Source organism: Microchirus variegatus (assembly GCF_963457635.1).
Source record: "Microchirus variegatus genome assembly, chromosome: 8".
In the NCBI taxonomy this organism is placed as follows: Eukaryota; Metazoa; Chordata; class Actinopteri; order Pleuronectiformes; family Soleidae; genus Microchirus; species Microchirus variegatus.
The window spans coordinates 1,700,848-1,726,419 of record NC_139809.1 but is presented as its reverse complement, the minus strand read 5'-3'; the positions used below and the strand labels follow the sequence as shown (position 1 = coordinate 1,726,419).

Here is a 25,572-nt window from a genome sequence, read left to right as displayed (position 1 = left end):
TAAATTTGTTTTTCAAATTTTGGGTAAATTTGTTTTTCAAATTTTGGACGACATAGTATAGTATGACATCTTTGTCAAATTTGGACCAAAAATTTTGGGTACATTTTTTTTTTCAAATTTTAGACAACATATGATGTTTTTGTTACATTTTGTACCAAAAATTTAAAAAAAATCGAAAAAGTTTTCCAGCCCTTTTTGCTCTGGGGCTCCACCTGCAGACATTGTATGGTACTGCACCCAGTAGTTCTATATATATGTCATTCATGAAGTAGATATTTGTAATTGTGTTGATTTATAAAGTGGAAATGCTGGTCCTCACTTTGTCAGCAACCCAGTCCTCAGTATGCAGCAAGTACAAGAATGTGTGTGTGTGTGTGTGTGTGTGTGTGATAGAGTGAGGGACATATTTCATTCAACAGGGGAAGGATTCTCCAAATGGCAGCAAAAGCAAACTCTGGCTAGTGTTAGAATAAGGATTATGATTTATCAAGTCGTGGTTATAGTTTTTGGCAAGTATCCAGGAAATAAACACGAGTCTATGTGAAATCCACATAACTGACCAATGACAACTTGGTCAGTTTCCTCTCTCTCTCTCTCTCTCTCTCTGTCTGCTAAGTTAAACAGCAGACCATTCTGACTCAAAGATCATTTACTTTTCCACAGCCTGCAAGAATACATCCATGTGCAGGAGAGTTGCTACAATTTTCTATTCATTACATCATAAATCAATCTGGTGATTTCTGGGCTACAACTACATATCATTTCCGTGATCAACTACCTTGATCATTGTTTCTCGATCAATCGTCAGAACTATATAGAAGATGATCATCAGCGTAATACTGTAAAACCTGCATCCTCATAAATGAGAAGCTGGATATGTATATGTACACTACCGTTCAAAAGTTTGGGGTCACTTAGGAATGTCCTTATTTTTGAAAGAAAAGCACTTTTTTTCAATGAATATAACATTTAATGAATCAGAAATACACTCTGTACATTGTTATTGTGGTCTGGTATTTAATGGAATATGTACATAGGTGTATAGAGGCCCATTTCCAGTGTTCTAATGGTACATTGTGTTTGCTAATCGCATTAGAAGGCTATTGGATGATTAAAGTTTGAAGGTAAAAACCATTATTAGTGTTTTCTGAAAGGCAGCACACGATTGTCCTTCTTAAGTTTTCTTATACCCGTCAGCCAGATGTTTGGTCAGCTCCTGCTCCTAAATCTTTTGAGATATCTCCACCGGTCCAACTCTGGAACGTCCGGCCGGAACCGGTGTAGTGTGGAAATTGAAGATAGTGTTACTGACCCTTGCCGTTCTTCCGCCATATTGGATTGAATAGAAAGCGAAACTAAACTTTCACCGGTCACAAATTTTGTCCAATCTTCACAAAACTTGACGTAGATGATCCTTGGACCAAGCCTCGCAAAAGTTACCAAAAGGATTTTTGATTTTCTGAAGCATTTGCCCGTCACAGCTAGATGAAATCAACAGTGTAGCCAGCAAACAGGAAGTTGGGTCACATATCAGGAACGCTTTCACGTATCGAAACCAAACTTTGTACATGAACTCGGGACTCCAATATGAGGAAGCACAACACACCCTGTTCCACTAGCTGCTTGCATTAGTGAAATGCACCCGGGCAAGCTCACTCTGCAGTTCCCCCGGAAATGCATTCTAGTATTGAATAAAAATCATAATTTCTAATCTTGTCAATGTCTTGACTTTATTTTCTATTCATTTCGCAACTATTTTGATGAATAAAAATGTGAGTTTTAATAGAAAACAAATAAAATTGTATAGGTGACCCCAAACTTTTGAACGGTAGGGTATATATACACACATACAGTTACAATAGATTAAATAAGATATTTTAGTAATTGCAGATCTAAGCCATGTGAATTGGGGAACAACGTCCCACAACAAGCAACACAGGTGTCGTCGTGTACTTTTAATATACATTTTACTGATGAATATCCAGTATAGTTGAATCCTTTCTTCAGCGCAGTGGTTTTGGGAGCTCTAATCCAACGTGTGGGTGAATACTCTCTCCTGCATGATCTCTGCAGGCTACATGAGGGCATGAGGGGAGTACAATGCCACATTGAACTTTTAAGAATGACGTCAGCTGCAGATGTTATTCTTCAGTCTTCTAAAATATTGCATGTGAAACGAGACATTAAATGTTTGCCGCTGGAAGCCCTGAGCGTGGACGGAGCCTCCCTGATGTGATGTGGCATTGTTCAAGTTACAAACGGTCTCCTGAGAGAACACACTGAGCTGTTCTCTCACCTCTCTGAGGTTAAGTTAGTCGGACACGAGTGGATTAGAGCAGGAAGGTCCGTGCTGCGATTGTATTGTTCTGCGTTTGTTGGTGAGTCACTTTTAAGGTACTCGCCTCTGGCATCATGACATCATGAGGCTCCCTCTCTTTGACAAAAAAGTCATTTCACTTAAATCTTATGAGAGGAGCTATTTTTGTTTATAGCAGTGGATAAATGTTGTTACCGCAGTGAAAAGAGTGGATGTGAAGCTTTTTGCCACAGGGTATTCAGAGTGAATTAACAAGAGAATACAAAGACAGAATTAGATAATGTCTGTAATCACACGAAAAATATAATTTAGCTCAGAGCAAAAGAACTAATGTCTGGAGAATCTGCATAAAGATGATAATTAAACCTGCAGCTTTTGCAAATCAACACACATCTTCCGTTTGAAGCATGAACACACTGATTAAGTTCATCTCATTCAAAATGTGCATCTGCCTCAGCCAGGAACACTGATGAGCATATACCGCCATCTTCTGGATGCTTTAGGTACAAAACCCGACAAGAGACAGACAGGATCAGCACAAACAGTCAAATATGTACAGTATTATGGGATAAAGTTGGGAAATTTAAGAGGCATTCAACTGTGTCAACTAGATTTAACTTTAATAGTTCTCAATAGTAAATACAAGAACACAATGTTTTGATCATGGCTTACAGATCTACAAATATGTTTTTTCTTCTACTCAACAAAGATAATTTATTTTATGTAAAAGTGTAGAAAATTTTTAACACACAATAAAAAAACAACAACCTTCATCTCTTATTAAGTTAAATTAATCTTTCATTTTGGCAGGTCACATAAAGGAGGGTCATTTTATCAGCGGAGAACGACTCCACTTTTGTCTTTCTCTCGTGTTGTGTGTTCTTTCAGCGTCGGGAACGTGATTTGAAATGTCTTCTCACAAACTGCGAGATGGGAAAAACACAACTTCAGCCACTGTAGTGTGTTCAAAATGAAATGGAATGACTCAAGACGATGAGACGGAGAATACGTACGTAAAACACGTAAAACATTTTCAGCGAGAAGAAGAGCTGACGAACTGCGATATTCTGCTTGTAGCAGCGTCTGAGAGATTGTTTCCAAACTAATGTCACATTTAAAGAAATGGAAATATTGTTGCAGGTGAAGACAGATTCACTCTTAGGCTTCAAATGTATCAGAATCAGGCCAAATATCGCTGACGAGCTGCTGCAGCAGCCTCATTCTGCACATCGTCAGCAATCAAGAGGAAACCGAGAACAATACGACTCTTAAAACAAGAGCATGTGTGTGACAACCTTCCCGTAGAAAACACTGACCGAGCACTGAAGTGCACGTAATCCTTTACCAAATGTCACACATACAGTCGTAAAATTAAAAAAAATCTGATGACACGAGAATATAAAAAAGGAAATAAAAATACTCACTCAGCACATCGTACACACACTTCACTTACTTCATGCAAAACTAGTCATTTTTGGAAAGCTGCTGGCTGTCAGACACACCCGAGAGGAAGACAAGAGATGTGGTTAGGGACGATAACAGATGATGGATACCAGGAGGGAGGGAGGGAGGAGGGAGCGAAGGTTAATATTAAGGCTACTGGGTACAAGGACCTGATGAGAGAAGCCAAAAACCCTCCACCACAGCAGCCCTGCCCTGGGCCTCTTCTCCACCCTCTGCTCCAGGAAAAACCAGCTGCAGGATCACAGAGTGGCATTAATCCTAAAGAGCATCTACCACATATACACCCTTAAGCCCCACCTCCCTCTCCTTCTCCTTCTTCTCCCCCTGCCGTGGAGTCAGAGGATACTTCAGCTCTCAGCCCCCACTACATGACACTAAAGTGCTCTTTCTACTACTACATGAAGTGCTTCTATGAGGTCAGCGGAGGGGAAGAACAAAACAAAACACCAATGAACACATAGCATAGTATGAAACTGTAAAATTCTCAGGCTTCTACAAATGTTTCCTTCGAACGCACAATTGATAAAGACAACAGCTCGTGTCCAACAAGTGTGTGAAGTCCGATTGATACATGTGTGAATTTGTGTCTGACGCGAGACGCGTGAGAAAAATGCACAAATGTCAAGGCAGGAGAAGCTCAAATGGTAGAGACAGCTGTCTTCTTTTGTGTGTGTGTGTGTGTGTGTGTGTGTGTGTGTGTGTGTGTGTGTGTGTGTGTGTGTGTGTGTGTGTGTGCATAAGAATGTGAAACAGGGAGAGAGGGAAAGAGTCTGTCCATCTGTGCATGGTGTGAAGCTGGATTTGTCTTCAGCTCAGTATTTTGGTACTTTGGTATAATCCTCCTGGACCACACTCTTGCACAGACACATGGAGAGAATCATCCCGAGGAGCTGGAGGAAAAAGGAGTCATAACTTTAGTTATCAAGAGTTTCAACTTGACCAGAGCAGCAATTACTCAAAGTACAAAAAAAATAACACATTTACAACAAAAGCATCTGCACTGCATCACAAGGTCTTGTACGGAAACAAACAATTCCTATTCTCTAACACAACAAATGTCCTTGGTCTATTAAATGAAACAAAGATAAAAAAAAAGCACTTACAATTCCCCAAAACTCTGGGTGAAGCTTGTTTGTCAAACTGACACAAAAGTGTGTTTGTGTGTACGACAATATCAGGGTATATGCAGGAATCCTGAAGTTAATTTCAATACTTTTCAAGACCTTCTCAAAATATTTTAAGACCTTATCGCCACTTCAAGCTGTAATCAGCAACACATATTTAACTTACACAACAGTTTTAGTTTGCAATAAACTGACTTAGTTATTACTTTTCCCATGTGTGATGATTTTGGAGTTTATTTTGTGCGATTTCGGATGTTATGTCGCGTCAGGACGAGCACTTTCACTGTCGCAAAATGCATAACATCGCGTGTATGAGGCCGATCTTGCAGGACGAGCATGCCTGCTCATCGTTGTTTTTAACAAATAATACATTCATGCATTATTTAATAACACTTTCTAAGACCCCGCGGACGCCCTGTTATGTGTATGACAATATGTTTCAATACACATCAGTATAATGTTTAGACAACACATAATTTCTATGAATGTTTTGCCCCAGATTTGTCAAATGTATGTTTTCGTCATATCAGATATCAGCACTTTGGTTTGTTTTAAAGTGCTTGACAAATAAAGTTGGATTGGATATTAAAGGTCACATAGAGTGGTCCTGTTGCACATATATGTTAGTTATGGAGGTCTACTTACATATATTAACTTGTTTTTATGGTCAAAAACCTCCTAGTTGCTGTAAACTAGCTGATAGAAATCCTCTTTTCTGACAGTGTTTTTCTGCTGCGTGATTTCAGAGTGAACTTTCACCCCTAGAAGACAGAGTCTTGTGATTGGCCAGTACTATCCAGCACATCCGTTCTCAGAAGCGCAGCGCCCCCCTCTGGAACGGTGGATGCACTGCTCCTCATTATCAAAACATTGTTTTAACAGTGTTTAAAAATAGCTTCTTCACGACTCCCCGCCGCAGTCCCTTTATGACTTTAAACCGGAGTCAGACCCAGAGTCAGAAGACACTGTTGCTCGTGAAACACCTCCACAACGGACGTTATTCTTCTTCTACAGTTCAATATACGTAACCGGATGTGCCCGGACTACCGCCCCCGGAGCAGGAGGATCGGTTGTTCAGGAGAACCGCTGCTTACGTAACTATTACGGGATTTTCAGTGATCTCGTTGAGCCCCGAGATTACAATAAAACACAACGTTCTCAGCAATGGCTGAACTGTTTGTTTCGAACCGTCAGGGCTTCATAAACAAGGTAATGACGCAGATACACACCAAAAAAACAGCGATAATAGGAACTTCCGGTCTAGTTCCGCTTTAAATTATTCATGCAGAGTACGGACGATCAGTACAATATCAAGACACATATCTGATGTTAGAGACGTGCAAAAGAGAGGGATGAATGCTGTACCTCCACGACTGCCACAGAGACGCACATTCCCAAAATAACCCCACAGTTGTCCACGAGCCACTTCTCCACACTGGTTACACAGCCCTGAAGGAAAGAAAACAAGAGATGGAGAAAAAGAGAGAACATAAGCCTGAGGAAGACATGGAAAGGAGGGGAGGAAGCAATGTGAGGAGACATGAATGACTACGTGATCCCAGCCGGACGTGAACATAGGCCTTTCAAAACACAACTGTTGGCTTTGGACCGAGTCGGTGAGGAGAAGAATAACACGGGCTTAGCTGAACCGAGGGGAAAACAGTGGACTGAGTAAAGTTCCTGAATCCACGTAGACCAAACAACAAAATGGTAGCGGTTTCCTTTATTTGATAAATCACAAAGAATAACAACAACGCACCTCAGCTGTCAGTATTCAGCGTGCTGATTAGCTGCAGTCGCACACTGAGCTGACACCATGTTACACAACAGCAGTCTGACTGATGTAATGAGTAACAGTGTGAGGTCGATCAGAACAAAGCAGGCGTGCCGCAGCATTGTTCACGCTGCTCAAGGAACAACGACTTTGTTCTGGGCGTAAAGATAAAACGTCTACGTTTAAATCTGACCTCAGAGAAGCTGGAAAGCATTTAATACAGACTCTCAGGTGGGATTTATAATGGGAACTGTGTCCAAGTGCATTTACTGTAAATACTTTCGGTAACACTTATGATTATGGAACACACTCACCATTAGCTAGGTGCTAACATGCATATAAATAACATACTAGGCCTTTATTAGCAAGTATTAACACCTTATGTAGGAAAAATCTTAATCCATGCTGTAATAGAGGTAGAATAAGGTGTCGATACGTGCTTCATGATTACTAATAAAGGGCTAGTATGCTACTTATATGTTAGGAAGCACCTGGTTAATGATGAATATGTGTTACCATACTCTCTATTTGGCACTGCAGCATTCACATACAGGCAGTACAAATCTCAACATAACAGTAAATAAGTCAAAACACGATTAAAAGGCACTGTGCTTTCCACTTTTTAGTGATTAATAAAAGCAAAAGTACTTGCAACATGTTTGAATTATAACATCCAGGCTGAGCAATTGCAATTCAAACACTTGCTTAAGTGTCAAATCCTAAACTGAAGGAAAAGGTTCATTCAGCAGATTCATATGTTTTATCTGAATGAGTTAGTGACTAACACTTTATGAAGCGAGGAGGCATCATTCTACAGGCTTTTACACCTGCTCATAAACACACCGCATGCTCTCATGTAGTCACACAGACCTTGATACTGAGATAAGTGTAATGAAGTGACGTGGACAAACAGCCTTAAGTACATTTTTTCGATTTTCAAAATAATATTCATCTGATTTTCAGAAGTGTTCTGTACCGTTTCATAGACCGGTAGCTGTGTGGACGTGTGCTCACACAGGCCGACCTCCTCTATCTCTGTGCCGGGCAGCTCTGCATCACGACAGGAACACGGGTAGAGGTTCTTAGAACTGTTTCTGATCACAACGTTCTCAGACCAGTTTCCTGGACCAGTCCATCCACAACACTTCATCTGGTGATAGGAAAGAGAGACAACGGTGAAAAAAAAGGTCACAGGGAAACAGCACAAAGTGAAAGATGAGATGATATAATAAATAACACGAGGGCAAATGTAGAAATGTGCCAAAGACAGTGTTTATTTCCATTGTGATGTCTGAAACCAGTCTTTTATTTGCTGCTGTTTCCAGAAAGATCAGTGGTTTGGCGGAAAAGAGGAAGAAAACTCCCGTCAGACTGTGGATCAAACTGACTCCTGCTTGCTTCAGATCTTTTAATTTGCACAAGGCACTTAAATTTAATGGGGCACTTAATCCCAAAGTTACCTCATTTAATCTCTAATCATGATGAGATAAACCAGAGCAAAAAGGTGGAAGTAAATAGATTTTATTTGTATCAATAAAGTTTTAATTAAAAAAAACCCAAAAGTTACATGCTTTTGTTGATATAATTGCTGTGAACCAGTTTGCACGACTACATTTTCATTTGAAATGGATGAACTCTGCATTCAGCCAATAATTTCAGCTCTTCATCAAACAAAAACTGACTATTAACTAGTGGTGGGCATAGATTAATTTTTCTAATCTAGATTATTCTCACTGTAATGTAGTTGTTGTTTTTTTCATGCATAATCAGGTGTTCACAGTATTTTCTACTGGTTGAGAACAGAATTACTGCAGTAGATTAATTTATGATGGTCTATTTTACTGTCATGAATACTGTAGAATAACTCAACACTAGTACAGGTTCACTTGGCCCCAGAAAATGATGCTGTTTACAAATAAGAGCTCATGATTCTAATGAAGTGAGGAATCGGAATGCAAAGAAAATTGCAGTCAAAATACACAACTTTGTGCAAATCAACATCTTTTATAAAAATTCCCTGTTACCTGCTGATGTGGAGGGTGCTGACTTAACTTCATGCATTCTTGATATTCAAAGACATGCTTACTAGGGCTGTCAAAATTACTTATTATATTCGAATACTCCCTCTTAAAAAAACACAGATATTTGAATATATTCTCATAGTATTTGCATCGCGCATCTCGGGGCTTTCAATGAACCAGACTGTCAGGTGATGACAGCATGACGTCAATAACAGGATAAACTAATACAACGAGACATAACTACCTGTAGATGTAGTTTTTCTAAGTGTAGACATATTTCACAACATATATTACCTACACAAAAATAAGTAAATGAACTAATGACCAAGAGCGCAGACCTCACTCGCTCGCGCTCTCTCTCCCCGCCCTTGTGAAACTTGTGGAGCGGATACAGGAAATGGTAAACATTAAAAAGAACATAAGGATTTCATGAAAGGAAATAGGATCTTGCAAAATAAAAATTGACAGGATTTGGAAAGTCAATTTCTTTTAACCCAACAACGTAACTTTGCTTGTAACCGGAAGGTTGCCGGTTTGAGTCCCCACTGGGTCAAAAAAAGGACTGGGGTACCCCTGAGCAAGGTACCCAACCCCCAGGGAGCTGCTCAGTGGCTGCTCAGTGGCTGCTCACTGCTACTAATTCGAGGAAGGTTTCTAGTAGAGGATGAGTTATATGCAGAGAAGGAATTTCCCCTTATTTTAATTTATTTTAAAGCAATTTGACTAATAAAACAGTTCATGTTCAGCACTGAGTGCAGTGACTTACACTTCTCTGAATGAAGTCCCAAGTGTGCTCCGTGGTCTTGTTCACGCCGGTGTAGTTGATCATCATCACTTTTATGATGTTGGACATCTCATGTTTTAACTAGAAATGAGAAGAAAACATATCAACACTCAAGTTTGCAAGTCGCACACATGCTTCATACATGTTAATAAACAATGTGTGTGAGCATTATTACAATTCACACTAAAATCAATCAATGGTGCATGGAAGAAAGAAAGAAAAACAAAAATGTTTTCCACAGTACACTTGCAACTTCCACATCTCAAGTGTGTTAGGGCAACACCTTGGGTGGTTTGGCCCTGTGAAAAAACTGTGCTGTACTGAAACATGGCACAAATATAGCTTAGCAGGAGCATGACTCTGTTTATGTGAACCAGACCACAAAACAGCAGTGGCGCTGTAGCTTCAGAGCTCGAGACGAGCGAGAGCCTCACCCTCTTCTGGAAAAGGGCACCACCCTGTACTGTGGTGAGGCTTAAGCACAGGGAGCACTACGGCTGTCAGAGGCTAAAGACCAACACACACATACACGTGTATACACACAAACACATGCAGCACGTCGAACAGTTGAAACAGCAACAACAACTTCAATCTATCCGAAAAGGGGTTTCATCCATGAAGAGGTTTTTTTATTGTTATTATGTCAGGGGAGGCAAAAGTCAGCCAGTATGACACCAGACACAGGGGTTGTGTGTGTCTGTGTGCGTGTGTGTGTTTGAACTCCACATTCCTAAATGCACAGTCACAAACACACATCACTGAAGGCTTGAATTAGCACTAGTTTAATCACTGTTTTGAACAAGTTGATAAATGTCAGCAAAGTCCCGTTCATTATATTTTCTGGCACACTCTTTCTCCAACACTAGATGCAAAAAAAAAAAACATTCAGTATCTAAAACAAACGACAACAACAAAGTGTTAGAGCCTCCTCCTTCATCTCACTAGCTACCACCACCTCAAGTCTCATCATTCACAAACCTGCACCTATCCATTTTCCATTTGTGGAGCTGTGAAATGGTTTCACCACAGGATGCAGGGGCTGACTAAAAGATTTAGCTATGACCTACATGCAGGGAGACACAGCTAGGATGGGGGGGGGGGGGGCACAAACACCCATTAGGCTCCAGCTGTACCAGTGAGAGGAAGGGTGGTGGTGAAAGGGTAAGAAGGCTGCAGGGCGGCCAGATTAGGAGAAAGAACAAAAAGGAAATAACTAACATACTGTAGAAACAGGAACGCACATTATAACACAGTGAAAGTGAGAGAGGGTGGAACAGAGAGAATATGAGGTTGATAAAGCACACTGGTGTTTACCGGCTCTCTTTGGAAGTAAATGAGGACTCCAGCAGTGACTTGGGCGACGAGGATGAGCAGGAGGCAGGTGAAGTACTGTGTAGGAGAGAGAGATTGCAAAGTTGTAAAAAATAACAACACCGCAGGATATTATTTAGCATAGTCAATTATGGAAACATTTAAAAAGCAAAGGAAAAGGTGTAATCATTTTTGTGTTAATCAGCTGTTTTGTATTTCCTTGTACTCCTTTCATACCAAACCACCCTTACCCTTCCCAAACTGCACACAAACTTAGTTAGCCCAATTAGCTAGTGAACATAGTTCATAGTTTAAATTATATAGCAGCAAAAAAAGGCCAAGAATGAACAAAATGTAATTTTCAGGAAGCCAAAAACATTTAAACCCCAAAATAACGGTAATCTTCATCTTGGTATCACGGTGGTAAAGTCCTTGTTATGTAAAGGATTGCATGCTTTCACAGTATTATATGTGTGTCCTCACTTTGTGTGTTTGTGTGCACGCCTGACGGGCAGTTTACTGCCAGCTGGTCACCACTGTCACTGAGAGAAGTAGGTCACAGCACTTCTTCAGCTTTAACACTGTAGAGTTCATGCAAACCCCCCCCTCTCTTGTTGTACCCCCACATCTCAGTAGCGGCTTTATTCTCGTCATGTCTCACATGCTGTGAACACTCAGTCCACACATACACAGAAACACTGAGGGGCTTTGCTGTCAGCAATAATCAGTTTGTTCTTAGTCAAAGTTGGCATTTTGAGCAGGTGCATTTAACCTGAGTAAGACATCAGTAAATTAATTACATTACTTATTTGCAGTTGGTAGGTCCTGTAATTAAGATGGATGGAAAAACAAAGCTATATTATTTTTTGGGATTTTTTTCTCCATTATTGACTTAGCTTTAAAAACAGTTTTTCTTTCTGCCATAGAGTTTCCTATGTGATCATAAATGACAAAAGTTCCTGATGCACACTTAAGGCCACATTATACTTCTCCGACTGCGTAATGCGTTATCCGACTGCGTCACCACAGAAACCCCTCGAGCCTTTATACTTCTCTGTCGTGTTGACGGATACGCACTGCAATTTCCCGCCCCGATCAGTAGGGGCCGCTACACAATGTTGTTGTGCTTTTGGCTACAGTGAGCAATGGCGTTCGAGAGAGAAAGACTGTTGTTGTTGCAGCAAAATAACATTGAAACAGTGGCCGTTTGTCACTTTTCTGTGTCACGGAACGCAGTTTTAAGATAATTTGAGGCGAGAAATTAGCCATTTAGAGTCTAAACATGTGCTGTGTGTGTTAAGATTAAGGCAGCGATGTTGTCGGCGGTGATCAGCTCCGCCTCTGTGGACGCTCGATGCTCACTGTGAGCCGGCACAGAGCAGCGTTAGCTAGGCCTGTCCTGAGGACCAATCGCAGCCCTTGCCGTCTCCGTTGTCCCTTGACGGAGCGACGGACACAATATTTTGTGCAGCCGGAGACGACGCAGAGGCTCTGCGTAACCTACGTGGAGCACTTTACGCAGGAGTTAAAAAATTGGGCTTTAGTTTAAAGCTAGTATGGAAGAATGTTAACTGCATTTTGTAATTTTAAGAGAATGAAACCAAACTGTAGCATGTTAATGTGATTTCTCACCAGACCCAGCAGACATCGGATTTCATAGATGGCTCCTATGCAGCCGAAGAAGCCCATTGCCATTGACAGTGCACCCACTCCGATAAGGATGTATGAAGCCACCTTCACAGTGTCCGATGATTCCTCTGGTGAAAACAAACACACACACAGACAATAATAAAAACACAGGAAGAGTTTCACTCTACACTGAAACATATGTGGACACCAATATGTGCACACTTGCTACAAAAGTGTTTTTAGTTCAATTCAACAAATTGCTGACGACAAAACACAAGTCAAATGTTTTTTTTCTTCATAAAAGCAGCACATGAAAGTCTATTTTAACACTGATGTTTAGAGCAGGCCACACATTCTTCACAAACCAAAACGGTTTACTCCCATGAATTCAGTGTATTCTCATGCTTTTTTTTCCAACACGTTATTTATTAGGCCACCAGAGAGAGTTGGACCAAGACAATTCAATGTGTGGCAAGATTAATTGAGTTCCCCTCTCTGGTATGTAGAGCGGGAGAGATGCAGGAGGAGGGGCTGCTTTAGAAATGAGTTTGGAAAGGAGATAAACTGGAGCCATAACATGGCTGCGTTATCTGGCTCTGGAGAAACTCCAAAGAGTCTGAGCTCAGAATGCAGAAAAAGACAGAATATTAGCACTGTGAAATGGCTACAGTTCCCAAAGATGTCTGTGCCAAGTGAACCAAACCAGCCAGATCCTTCAGAAAACTCTGTCCCATCCATGTTGTGAAAAGGTTGGCAGACACAGCAGCTCCTCCATCACTGCTCTGCCAACATAATGCAATGTTGCTTCTTGGCTTAGGAGCCAAATAATGTTATCAATCAAAATTCCAGTCTCACATAAGCTGTTGATTATGCTGAAATAAATCTATTTTTTTGTCTACAAACTGTATATGTCAGTTTCATTTTTCAACAGGAAATCTATGGATGGAAAAAACACTACATTATATTCACCACAAAAGTTAGTTAACATGTTTTCTACTGTATATTCAACCTTCTGCCTGCATATTAACAAACTTAAAGTTTATTTGTATAGCCCAAGGTATTGTATTGCTTCTAAGGGCTTTACATTCTACACAGCAAGTAACGTCCTCTATCCTCAGACCCTCACACTGAGGGAGGAAAAAATCCACAAAACCCTTGTGCAGGGAAAATTAACCTGTCCTCTGACTGAAATGCAACTATGGGTGGTTTTGGCATTTTTCGTGCTGCACACCAGTATTTTTCAACTCAAGGGGCTAAAAATAGACAGGGCAAGGCAGAAAGTTACAGACTTAATACAAGACATACAAAAGTCTAGTGTGGGAGTCAAACCCGTGTTGATGACACCAACGTACAATGCTTTAACCACTAAGTGAACTGCCGGTGGAAACCACATCAAAGCTACTTGATGACGATACACCAAATGTACCAGTTTGCTGTTATTTACGCTACCGCTAGAGGCCCCTATTTTTTCAAACGTATCTATGGATTGTAATTCCTGCATATAACCAAAAGTAATGTTTCATTGGAGGACAGTCTCAGGAAACATGAGAAAAAACCTAAAAACTCAATGCAGTGGAAGGTGGTTTTAACAATGGAGAGTAGTTGCTAAGAACAGCTATAGAGCTGCTGTTATAGGTCATTGTTAGGTCGACCACACTCCCACACAATTGGATTTGGGCTTTTTACACATTGTTTCAGTATTTTTTTGTGCAAATAGCTACACATTCTTAAGATTTTGAATAGATTCAGTGGTTTTCTGTTTCATGTCAGTAAATTTGATTGTATTTACTCCTTTTTGAAACATATGAGCTTGACATACACTAGCACAAAGGCCTGGAGAAAGAAGTCATTGCATGCATGTACATGGCTGACTTTACATGGGTTACCAGAGCTGTGGTGGTTTGGGAGTAGCTGAAAGCTAAAAGTCCTTAGGTCAACATATGTAGAGTGTTTATGTGGCTACAGGGTATTATTTAAAGGGAGGCAAGACAAGCACACTGTATGTTCTATATCCAGCACTCTGTTAAAGCATGTTATTTCGGTCACTCACACACACACTCACACACACACCTACATGTTCAAGCGGTGTCTGAAAAAGCAGCAGATGAATGTAAAGATGGTGTGTGTTATTGTCTAGAGTTTAAAAAAAATAATAAAGCAACAAATCACATTTTGGGTGATGCATAAGATGCACAAATCAGTAACTGGCAACAATCTAGAGCCTGAGCGATAAATTTGAACTGCACGTCATTCTTGTTGACTGCTGCCAAACCAAAGCAAACCAACTTTCTGCAAGAGATTACTGTGGTGTGGTTTGAGGCACCAAGACCATTATATATAGCTGCGACAAAAAGAAAATTAGATTATAGATTATAGATTGTTCATTTTGAGTTTCATGATAGTCAGTCTTAATAAAGGGTGAAAAGATTTTAAAAAAAATCACCGCACCTGTGAAATATTCCATGATGATGATAAACTAGTATTCTATGATAATCACATGTGGGAACTAAAAGTGAGATAAATGTTTCTGTTTGGTTAGCCTGTAACCCAATAAGCACTTGTTCCAGGAAAAACATACACCCTGGAACAAGACAGAATGTTTTGCAACACTCACGTGGCCTGAAAACAATTCTCTGCTGCAACAAATTCTCCGAGCAGCTTTTCTAATATCGCAACGTGTTATATTTAACAATATGTCAACTCTTTGGATTGATAGTAAAACACATAATGTGCTAGACGTACATCCTGGGAGCGCTTTTTGTAGCCTACACTCTTGAAATTAAAATCTTAAAAAACTCAAAAAAGTGTTTCCTCTCAAGCCTGCTCCCAGGTGGACTTAAGTTGTAGAGCCGTAGATATACTGTCCTCGACATGTTCCCAGCTGTAATGCTAACATCTGTGTTCTTCTGTGGTTGTACGAAAACATACACTTCTCCTCAAGTCAGCATGTGGTGCTGCTCTGTCATGTACTATGGCACGTTTCCATGAAGGTCTCTTTCTAAAAAAAGGGTCCCGGGGTGGTTTCCATGGAACTTTCCATTTAAAGAGGCCTTTGAGAAAAGTGCTGCGAGTGGAGAGATGCTTGCTGTCCATAAACATGCAAAGATAATCATGTAGCACGTATATACAGCTAGAGAAAGGCCATGGTTGATGTTATGACTGATTTAAAGAAACTCAAGTCCATGTAAAAGTTTCTGAATTAATCCGCAGTATATTTCCTAAGCTGTGCTTCAGCACACGCCGCAGACGCTACATACCAACTATCCAAGGCTTTCGCTCTAAGTGTTTTGGAACGTACCAGTGAGATAGACTAAAGACATCATGTCACTGGTGTAACATAAATTAAGTGATATGAAGGAGTATGTACTGTTTATACAGTATTAAGGTTCCCCTGCGTGGAGTCATTAAAGCGGAACTAGACCGGAAGTTCCTATTATCGCTGTTTTTTTTGGTGTGTATCTGCGTCATTACCTTGTTTATGAAGCCCTGACGGTTGGAAACAAACAGTTCAGCCATTGCTGAGAACGTTGTGTTTTATTGTAATCTCGGGGCTCAACGAGATCACTGAAAATCCCGTAATAGTTACGTAAGCAGCGGTTCTCCTGAACAACCGATCGTCCTGCTCCGGGCACTAGTCCGGGCACATCCGGTTGCGTACATTGAACCGCAGAAGAAGAATAACGTCTGTTGTGGAGGTGTTTCACGAGCAACAGTGTCTTCTGACTCTGGGTCTGACTCCGGTTTAAAGTCATAAAGGGACTGCGGCGGGGAGTCGTGACGAAGCTATTTTTAAACACTGTTAAAACAATGTTTTGATAATGAGGAGCAGTGCATCCACCGTTCCAGAGGGGGGCGCTGCGCTTCTGAGAACGGATGTGCTGGATAGTACTGGCCAATCACAAGACTCTGTCTTCTGGGGGTGAAAGTTCACTCTGAAATCTCGCAGCAGAAAAACACTGTCAGAAAAGAGGATTTCTATCGGCTTGTTTACAGCAACTAGGAGGTTTTTGACCATAAAAACAAGTTAATATATGTAAGTAGACCTCCATAACTAACATTTATGTGCAACAGGACCACTCTATGTGACCTTTAAGATCGCTGCAGAGGCATCCAACAATATAACTCAAAAATAATGGTAAGCAAAAGCACAGAGACTGTTTATGGTCAGGCAACGGTTAAATTTCCCATGAAGACGACTGACACAATAAACAGGCGCTGTGAGCAGCTTTGATTTCTGCTCTTTTACACAGTGGTAAGATATTTCCACCAAGGTTAGAAATCTATGGACACAAGAGGAGGAGGGAGGCTTGAGGTTGACCCATCCAAAGGCCAGAGAACACAAAGACATGGAGAAGAGAAGGTCATCACAGCCCACATACAGTAGGAAGGGATATCCTCAGGGTATCAGTGAATGAGAATCTCTGGTATCTGTGGAGTAACAGCTGGATTATTGTAACAATAGACTGGAGCTGGCAGGGAAGATGGATACTGTACTGTCTTTATGTTTTGAATGCCTGTCTGGAGATAAGCAAGCTCAGCTCAAAGATGACCTTGGAGCGATTCGTCTCGAACCAGTGACCTCGAGAGCTGAAATAGGAAAATAGGACTCACCCTGACCTGTTATGGACACAAGGTCAGTTTTGGTCTTAGTCATAACTCCAGATTTCCAGACTCACTATTCAAAGCAGCAGATACCTCTAGCCTAAATATATTTTTTCTATATATCTTTAGTCCTGCTTTTCCCTAACACATGGGGCTTCCTTGTTCCATGATCAGTCTAAATCTGAACCTGATAGTAATACTGGCATAGTGGTGCAGGTTATAAACAAGTATGAGGTTGATGTGAATGGAAAACAGTGCTCTTAGCTCTGTGGTCCACTTCATTAAGTATATCTCCCACAGGAGTGGGGAACACAAAGCAAGGCAAAAACATTTGACTTCCATCAAGTACGAAGTTGATAAAGTAAAAGTAAAATAAACTAAAGGAAATATTTTTCTCCAAACTTGGAGAAACTTCACGGCTCTACTCAGCACTTCTACATCTGGGACGAATACACCGAAAGAATTTATAACAAGATTTATGGCAACAAAGAGTTTCCATCCTTCGTTCTCTCTTCTTTTGAGGGAGAGGCTTGATCTGGGTTTCATAACACTGTCGTAAGCTTCTTTAGGTTAATAACCTCAGTGACACACCTTGTCGTAGATGACAAAAATGATAATTTAAAGCCTTGCTGTTTAGATGCTTAGCGTCTCTCTCACTATGCATTATCCCTGTGACAACATCTGTGAGGGAGGGAGAGTCTATCTGTGCGACTCTACCATCTGGAGAACTGAGAGAAAAGGCAAGTTCAAAGTACAACTCTGTGCAAACTGTGGGGAAATAAAGCTCCTGTCGTCCAGCATTAGATGAAACAACTCGAATGCCTCAATAATCAACAGCTCGCCACCTCTGCCACACACCTGCGCATGCATCGTTTGTCTACGGGGCAATGTTTGAGTGGCTAGGGAAGTCGTAAAAATTTCTCTGAGTCATAGTTTTCATTTGTTGCAAATAACCTTTCTTGGTTCCTTTGTAAAATGTCTTGGGTATAAAATACACCTTAACTGCACAGGGGTGTGTGTGTGTGTGGTTTTTAAGGATTTGAAAAGCACAGACACTGTCCTTTTTTTCCTTCCTCTGCTAGCTGAAAATAACTGGGTCAAAAGTGCTGAGTGTCTGTTTACGTTCAGCACAAGCGATAACAGATTAACGTTATCTGTAAAGGACGTGACAGCAGGACAGCGGGAGTGTGTGAGTGTTAAGGCCACATTATACTTCTCCGACTGCATATGCGTTATCCGACTGCGTCACCACGGAGACGCCTCGAGCCTTTATACTTCTGCGTCGTGGTGACGGACACGCGCTGCAATTTCCCGCCCGATCAGTAGGGGTCGCTGCGCAAGGTTGTTGTGCTTCTGGCTACAGTGAGCAATGGTGTCGAGAGAGAGAGACTGTTGTTGTTGAAACAGTGGCCGTTTCTCACTTTTCTGTGTCCCGGAACTCAGTTTTAAGATAATTTGAGGCCAGAAATTGGACATTTAGAGTCTAAACATGTGCTGTGTGTGTTAAGATATGACGTATTTATAGTTTGGCAGCGGCGTTATCGCGGGGATCAGCTCCGCGTCTGTGGACGCTCGGTGCTCACTGTGAGCCGGCACAGAGCAGCTTCACTCGGCCTGTCCTGAGGACCAATCGCAGCTCTTGCCGTCTCCGTTGTCCCTTGACGGAGTGACGGACATTTAAAAAATATTTTGTGCAGTCGGGGACGACGTAGAGACTCTTCGACAGGTTCTGCGTCGATGCAGAGTCTATGCGTAACCTACGCAGAGCACTTTACGCAGGAGTATAAATTGGGCTTTACAGTACTTACGCAGAACAGCAATGAAACTCTGATTATCCAAGAGAACCCACAGGCCAAAGCCCATGATCAACGCTCCAGAGACCTGTGGAAAAGAAATGTACACAGTCAGGCAAGACTCAGGCAACCAATCTCATGTGAAAGTAAAACAAAGAAGCTGTGCTGGTATATGCCTTAAACAGTGAGCTATATTTTTGCTTCTTTGGTTCTATCACATCTGGGATTAATCAGATAATAACTCTTGTCTTCAAGTCTCTCTCTCACAGCAGATACAGAGAGAAAGAGGATGTGGATAAGATCACAACAGGCAATTTCCCCCACTTTGCTGACCTTTATCAGAATGAATATCCACTCATGTTAATTAAGCATTAAATCGCTCAGGACTATACAAAATCAGAGGAATAGTCATCACGACACTGGAACATTGTGCCTTAAGCATCTGAGAGCTTCTAAAATTGATCAACTGAATCTTGTGTACCTTACTGGAGAATGGTTCATAATTATATAGTGTTTTTCTAGTCACGATGACCACTTTAAGCTGCCGTTAGCCCAATTTATACTCCTGCGTAAAGTGCTCTGCGTAGGCTACGCAGAGTCCTCTGCGTCGACGCAGAACCTGTCGAAGAGTCTCTGCGTCGTCTCCGGGTGCACGGAATATTTTTTAAGTGTCCGTCACTCCGTCAAGGGACAACGGAGACGGCAAGAGCTGCGATTGGTCCTCAGGACAGGCTGAGCCAACGCTGCTCTGTGCCGGCTCACAGTGAGCAGCGAGCGTCCACAGAGGGCGGAGCTGAACACCGCCGACTTCGTCGCTGTCGAACTATAAATACGTCATATCTTAACACACACAGCACATGTTTAGACTCTAAATGGCCAATTTCTCGCCTCAAATTATCTTAAAACTGCGTTCCGGGACACAGAAAAGTGACAAACGGCCACTGTTTCAACAACAACAGTCTTTCTCCCTCGGACGCCATTGCGCACTGTAGCCAAAAGCACAACAACCTTGCGCAGCGACCCCTACTTATCGGGCGGGAAATTGCAGCGCCTGTCCGTCACCACGACGCAGAAGTATAAAGGCTCGAGTGGTCTACGTGGTGACGCAGACGGATAACGCATTACGCAGTCGGAGAAGTATAATGTGGCCTTTACCCTACAACTTTGCCACTTGCCCATTCACTCACACATTCATTCACCTATTCACACGTTGCTAGGACCAATATGGGGACACATTAGCATCAATTGAACTAAATCAAGCCCTTGACCTTCGCGTTGAAAGACGACTCACTGGGCCACCGTCACCTCAGTTAGTTTTGAGAGTGTGTGGCTTTAATGAGTTTATGAAGCCCAGGACTTATAGTGGTGGGCTAATATTCATAGATGAGAGGCTTTGTTGATTCAACAACTTCCCTCTTGTTCCATGGCCTCTACACCAGCCCAACAACAGTAATTAGAGCCTTGGCTGAATGCTGTTCATTTAGAGAGCCTGTTGAACTCCTGGCAGCCGTCATTAACCCACCACTTCCTGGCCTCCCCTGGTGTAATGTGTCCACATGGACAAACACTGACACACACACACATGCTTCCTCTTAGACACCAGTTGAGCATTTACATCAAAAGGGTCTGCGTCAGGTTTACAGCCACACACTCGGTGAAAAAGGTCTGGACATCCTCTCGGTCAGTTTTAGTAGTCTGGGGTTTTATCAAGCGTTGGACTTTATGCTGTGGCCAATGTGAACAAGGAATAAACAAACCATCTGCTGCTGTTTAGACCTGAATGTGATGAGTAAAGGCTCTCGCCTCATGTAAATTCACTGCAACATTTTCCTGTGCATCTCATCTAATCTCTGGCGCTGTTTAAATAAGGACTTATTCAAATAAGAACCTGAAAGGTGAGAGTGTCCTGCAGGACTGTGTGTATATAGTGGCATTAATATTTTTGCTTGGTGTAATTTAGAATTTGTGCCATCACATAGGGGAGTGTCCTGACTCCATCTCTGCACATGCACTGCAGAGTGATGTGTTTATATTACATTGATGAATAGTGAAAAAAAAAAAAAACATCATTTTTTAATACACTCTCATATGTATATACTGTATGTCGGTATGTATACTTACAGTGGGGACTACCATTTATACTGGATGTATGCAAAAGAATGGATTTTACTCCCGAGCCAGTATAATTCAGACTCTACATGACATACCTACAGTATACGTTGGACATCACAAAGCTGCTGACAAAGTAAATGTATGTTGCATGAAAGTTATGTTGAGAATGTTGAGTGCAGAGTACGGATAAAGAATCTGGACTACTTACAAAGAAGAGGAGGTTGAAGAGGAACAGAAAATACTTGATGACCGTGATGCATCCTTTCCCCATGGTTGTGCTTCTAGAAGACTGATATAAACAAAAGGCATTAGTTTAACAACATAGGATTTGAGATTAATAACATAACGATGTACATGAGCCACAAAGAGAGAAGATTTAAGTTGTTTAAACACAACTTTAATCTTCAAAGATCACATCAGTCCTCAAAAGCCTTAGCGAAACTGACTTGTTCTTTATTAATATTAAGTTTCTAATCTATGCTATTGAAAACAAATTTCTTCTCTAGACATCTAGACAAAGAGGAACCACCCAAGATTTATATATAAACACCTGCAGGCCAGGATCAAACCACATTACAGCACAATAGGTACGTTATATGAATCTCTTCCAATATGTTTCAGACTGTTGTCCATAAGGCCAGAGAAATATTTACCACATGGAGACTATTTCCTTCAGAGGAGAACTGAAATTTAACCAGCCATTGTGGTTATTTGAGAAGACGGAAAATATACCACAAAGACAACTGCCTGTGTACCAGATGACAAGCTGGTCTCTCCTCCCCATTTCTTTGAACATCTCAACTGTAGGCTCATCGTATTCTCTATATTGTTATCAAAGAATGAACAACCTCTGAAATGAGATGCAATCATACAACCTACGAGTAAAGCATGCAGCCGTATCTCAGTCATACTTGAACTGCAAGATTTTGCAGGGTGTCTGTGTGCATGCATACACAACTAAAAAGTGAAGCAGCAGTATCACAAGTGCCATCTCCTTTCTACATGTGCATCATCAGGACAGGAAATGACATAGCGGAGTATTTAAAAGGAACAACACCCATGTAAAAACTACTGCCATGATGCTTACTTTTGCTTTTTTCCCCCCACACAACTATATTGCAGTTATAATCATATATTGTTAGTTTATTAATACAAAGACATGATTCTATTTGTCTAAATTATAGAGAGGCGTGTGGTAGAGTTAATGCAAACATGGATTAAAAAACATGTATTAATATGTAAGAATGTGGCCAAAAACAGTTACTACACTCAAATTCAAAATACCGAAGTCTTTTAGGTTTAATTTTCTCCGCCATTGTGGCTCCGACGTAACTGGCAACCCGTGGTTGCTCGTCAGCTGAGATTGCAATGATTGGTAGATGGTGGTAGGTGGCGCCACATGCCAAAACACGATTTCAAAACATAAACATGATTTGTGGTCTGCAAAAATATATATTTTTAATGCTAACATTTTGTCTGTACTGTTGTTGTTGGTGAGTTCAGTTTGTTATATGAACATTATTCCTGAGTCTCTGTGACATATTAGGAGGATTTTATGATTTATTACATAATGCACCTTTATATACTAATAAAAATCATGTTTACACAGCGCAAATTCATGCCGCACAGCACAGATTGATGGTCTGGATGCACAGCAGTGCAGATTAAAAAGGCTTAGTTATGACTACCACTGTTTGTTGACCAAGCCCTGTCCACATGAAAACAATTCCTAACAATGCTTCACAGGATCTTTTTTTGAACAGCAAATGAAACGGGCTAGCAGGTCCAGGATTATTTGTTTAATGCATGATAGGGAGGATAGGAGACAAGTTGAACCAAACCATAAATAGCCTACAGTCAAATCAGGAGTGTAATACATTTTGCAGGATGCACATACAAGCTCATACATGGAGCAGAGAGATGTGTGCGGCTATTTTAAAGTTTAGCTACCTCTGCCTAACTGTAGTTAACTGTGACTCCCTGAAGGTTAATGGCAAATCTCTTCCAACGTGAAAATAAAGACTGAAAAGTGCACTGGAAATTCAAAGCAAAGCCAAACAGCAGCTCCAAGGTACAGCGCCATTGTTAACTGTGCATATAACTGCGCTACAGTGGTATTCAGACTGCAGCTGAAATCAAGAGACAATGCAGTTTATTTGAATTGGGACGAGAGAAGAAAAGACCAGTGGAGGCTTGAGGTCATGGTACAAAAATACATTTAAAAAAAAAAAAAAAAGAGCAGAAAAAAAGACAACAGCTTGCCCTGAGAAAAGTGGAAATGATGACTCATCTGAACTTTCCAAACTCTATGACCTCACGGAGCCATTTTTTCCCTCTTCTTACAAACCATTTCCCTCACTGTGATTAGACAAAGGTGTGATATCATTACACAACTGAGCGTTTGATTACTGCAAAATGAAGGCAGCACTGCGATGATTATGAAGACAGGATTAGTGGCAGATGGCGTCTGTAATGGACCGAGAACTGCAGCCGTGCTGTACTGTGTGTGGACATCCATGCATAACCTGGCTATTATCACATAATAAAACTGATTTACATGTCTGTGAGATCATCATGCTGCCATCAACCGGTCTACATCGTCCTGGTACTAAAGCCCTTGATGTCATGCCAGGATCCTCCTCCTGACGTCTGTATTCATATCATTCATTCGTCTGTGTATCAGATATTGCGTAACTCATTATTTTCACTAAGAAATTGTGAATTTAAGGATGAGGAAGTAGTTTCACCACATACAGCGACACAGCAATTTCTGCTGGAATAAATGATCATTTTTTTAGTATCAGATTATTATTAATTTTAATATTTTCACTTATCTGGGTCAGATAAAAATTGTAGCCTCGTCAATGCCTGAAGAGCTGATAAGCTCCAACGAATTATGGGGGATGAAAGGGATTTTCCCATCGATGGGACTCTTAATACCTTATGACATTAAGCGGTGAAATCCCCCACTGGTTTTAGGGGAAATGACGAAGCATCTGCACATTCGGCAGGAACGTGACTAAACAGAGCTCAATCAGACATCTCCATCAAGTTACGCACCGATACAAGCAGATGTTCCGCTCATAAACCAACAGAAACCAAACACCAAAGCGTTTTTCAAATAATATAAAACATGCTGCAGTTTATACAAAGCAAGCAAACACTTTGAACACAAATAAATAACAAACTCTCTCTGAAACTCTGTTACTGAGTCATTGATGAGTCTACTGATCATTTCTTCCAACATCTGTCTGGAAAAACTATGACAGTGGATATGGAAGAGGACGACACATTCACGACGGTAACTGAATGTTGTCTCGAGTCAATGTTCTTCAAATCCTAACAGTGAAGCCACAGAAACACACAGTACAGGACACCACAGCGATATATGATCACGTCTCACACATTTTTTGATAATACTGCAAGCAGACACACACACTACTCACAAAAAGCTATGGATATTCAACAAGAACATCCATATGAAAAGTTCATGCTACAGTGATTTTCTACCACTGAACAATTGGACATGTGCATTCAAACGTTTAGAGAAGGTTAACTTAAGTCATTGAATCCAAAAGTCAAACATCCCTAACTTTTTGTGAGTAGTGTAATAGTTCTTATAAAAAAAAAAAAGTTTTGACCATCTGCACACAGCATCAGCCAACTTTGGCCAAAACCATTAAAAAAATAGATAATACAAAAGATTTCTCTAATCCATTTAAATAAATTGTATTAATTTTGGAAGCCACAGATCATCTGCTTTACTTTAAAGATGGTCTATACATCAGTTTACCATATAGACACATAGATATATGCACCTGTTCACACTGGCCTATAAAATATTAGGGTTGTAATTATTTATTTATTAATTATTTTAATAATAGAACAGTTTTTTCCCCCCAAACCTCAAAATGACCCCAAATGTCTCGTTTTGACCACGACATTATACATAAAGTTGTATAGAAATAATGAATAAATCATATGATTATATCATTTAAGAAGGTGAAATAATATCACACAACTCATTTTTGTTTCTAAAAAAAAATACCTCAAACCTATTGATAATCTAAATATTCAGGGGACTAATCAATAAGTTGTTGCAGTCGCACACAATAATAAACTTAAGTTAAAATGAGGCGAATGGAACACGATGTTTAAAGTTTACTGTGTGAAAACACTGTGATAAAACTGTTTTCCACTATTAAAATGCTGTATTTTCTCTTTTTAAACGCTCTTTAAAATACAGTCGGAGTCTCAGTGAAGTGAAGACAGTGAACGTCTCTTCAGTCTCTACAGTTATTTTACAACCACCGTAACGAAAGTGACACTAAACGTCTTCGTTCTCTTCGCTATTTTAAACACAAGTGTAAACACAAGTTCTTCGGTTAGTGAACTTTAGTTATCGAGCGCTAAAAAAACATAACGTGAGTCTAGTTCACGTCAGTCGCAAACAAGAAAAATCGAACTAAACTAAACAGCGAACTGTCTGCATCAAGTTTACACTTCGTCACATTCGATTCCTAAAAAGTTAGTTGAACACAAGTGAAGATGAACAAAGGGAACAAACCTGCTCTTGTGAAGAGATGGTGACTCACTTTGGTGCGAGTTGGACCGTCGTGTGTTCTGTCTGCTTCACTGAAC

At 40.7% G+C, this 25,572-nt stretch overlaps 1 protein-coding gene across 1 annotated transcript; it reads right to left on the bottom strand.

Moving 5' to 3' along the window:
• Nucleotides 1–2,930: 2,930 nt before the first annotated feature.
• On the bottom strand, nucleotides 2,931–25,572 carry cd82b (CD82 molecule b). The gene is made up of 9 exons (XM_083893160.1): nucleotides 25,499–25,572; nucleotides 21,140–21,220; nucleotides 18,835–18,907; nucleotides 12,428–12,552; nucleotides 10,799–10,873; nucleotides 9,467–9,565; nucleotides 7,656–7,829; nucleotides 6,271–6,354; nucleotides 2,931–4,671 (listed from the first exon to the last, which is right to left on the bottom strand). Exons 2-9 carry the CDS (start codon nucleotides 21,200–21,202, stop codon nucleotides 4,594–4,596), a joined length of 771 nt encoding a protein of 256 aa, XP_083749286.1. The 5' UTR covers nucleotides 21,203–21,220; nucleotides 25,499–25,572; the 3' UTR covers nucleotides 2,931–4,593.

What these genes read in the sequence shown, in the direction of transcription:
- cd82b (XM_083893160.1), bottom strand. Translation starts at nt 21,202, where the DNA reads ATGGGGAAAGGATGCATCACGGTCATCAAGTATTTTCTGTTCCTCTTC. An exon ending in GAGTTTCATTGCTGTTCTGC is followed by an intron (nt 12,553 to 18,834) that starts GTAAGTACTGTA and finishes TGTTTTCACCAG; the next exon opens with AGGAATCATCGGACACTGTG. An exon ending in AGCTACCGGTCTATGAAACG is followed by an intron (nt 6,355 to 7,655) that starts GTACAGAACACT and finishes TCTTTCCTTCAG; the next exon opens with GGCTGTGTAACCAGTGTGGA.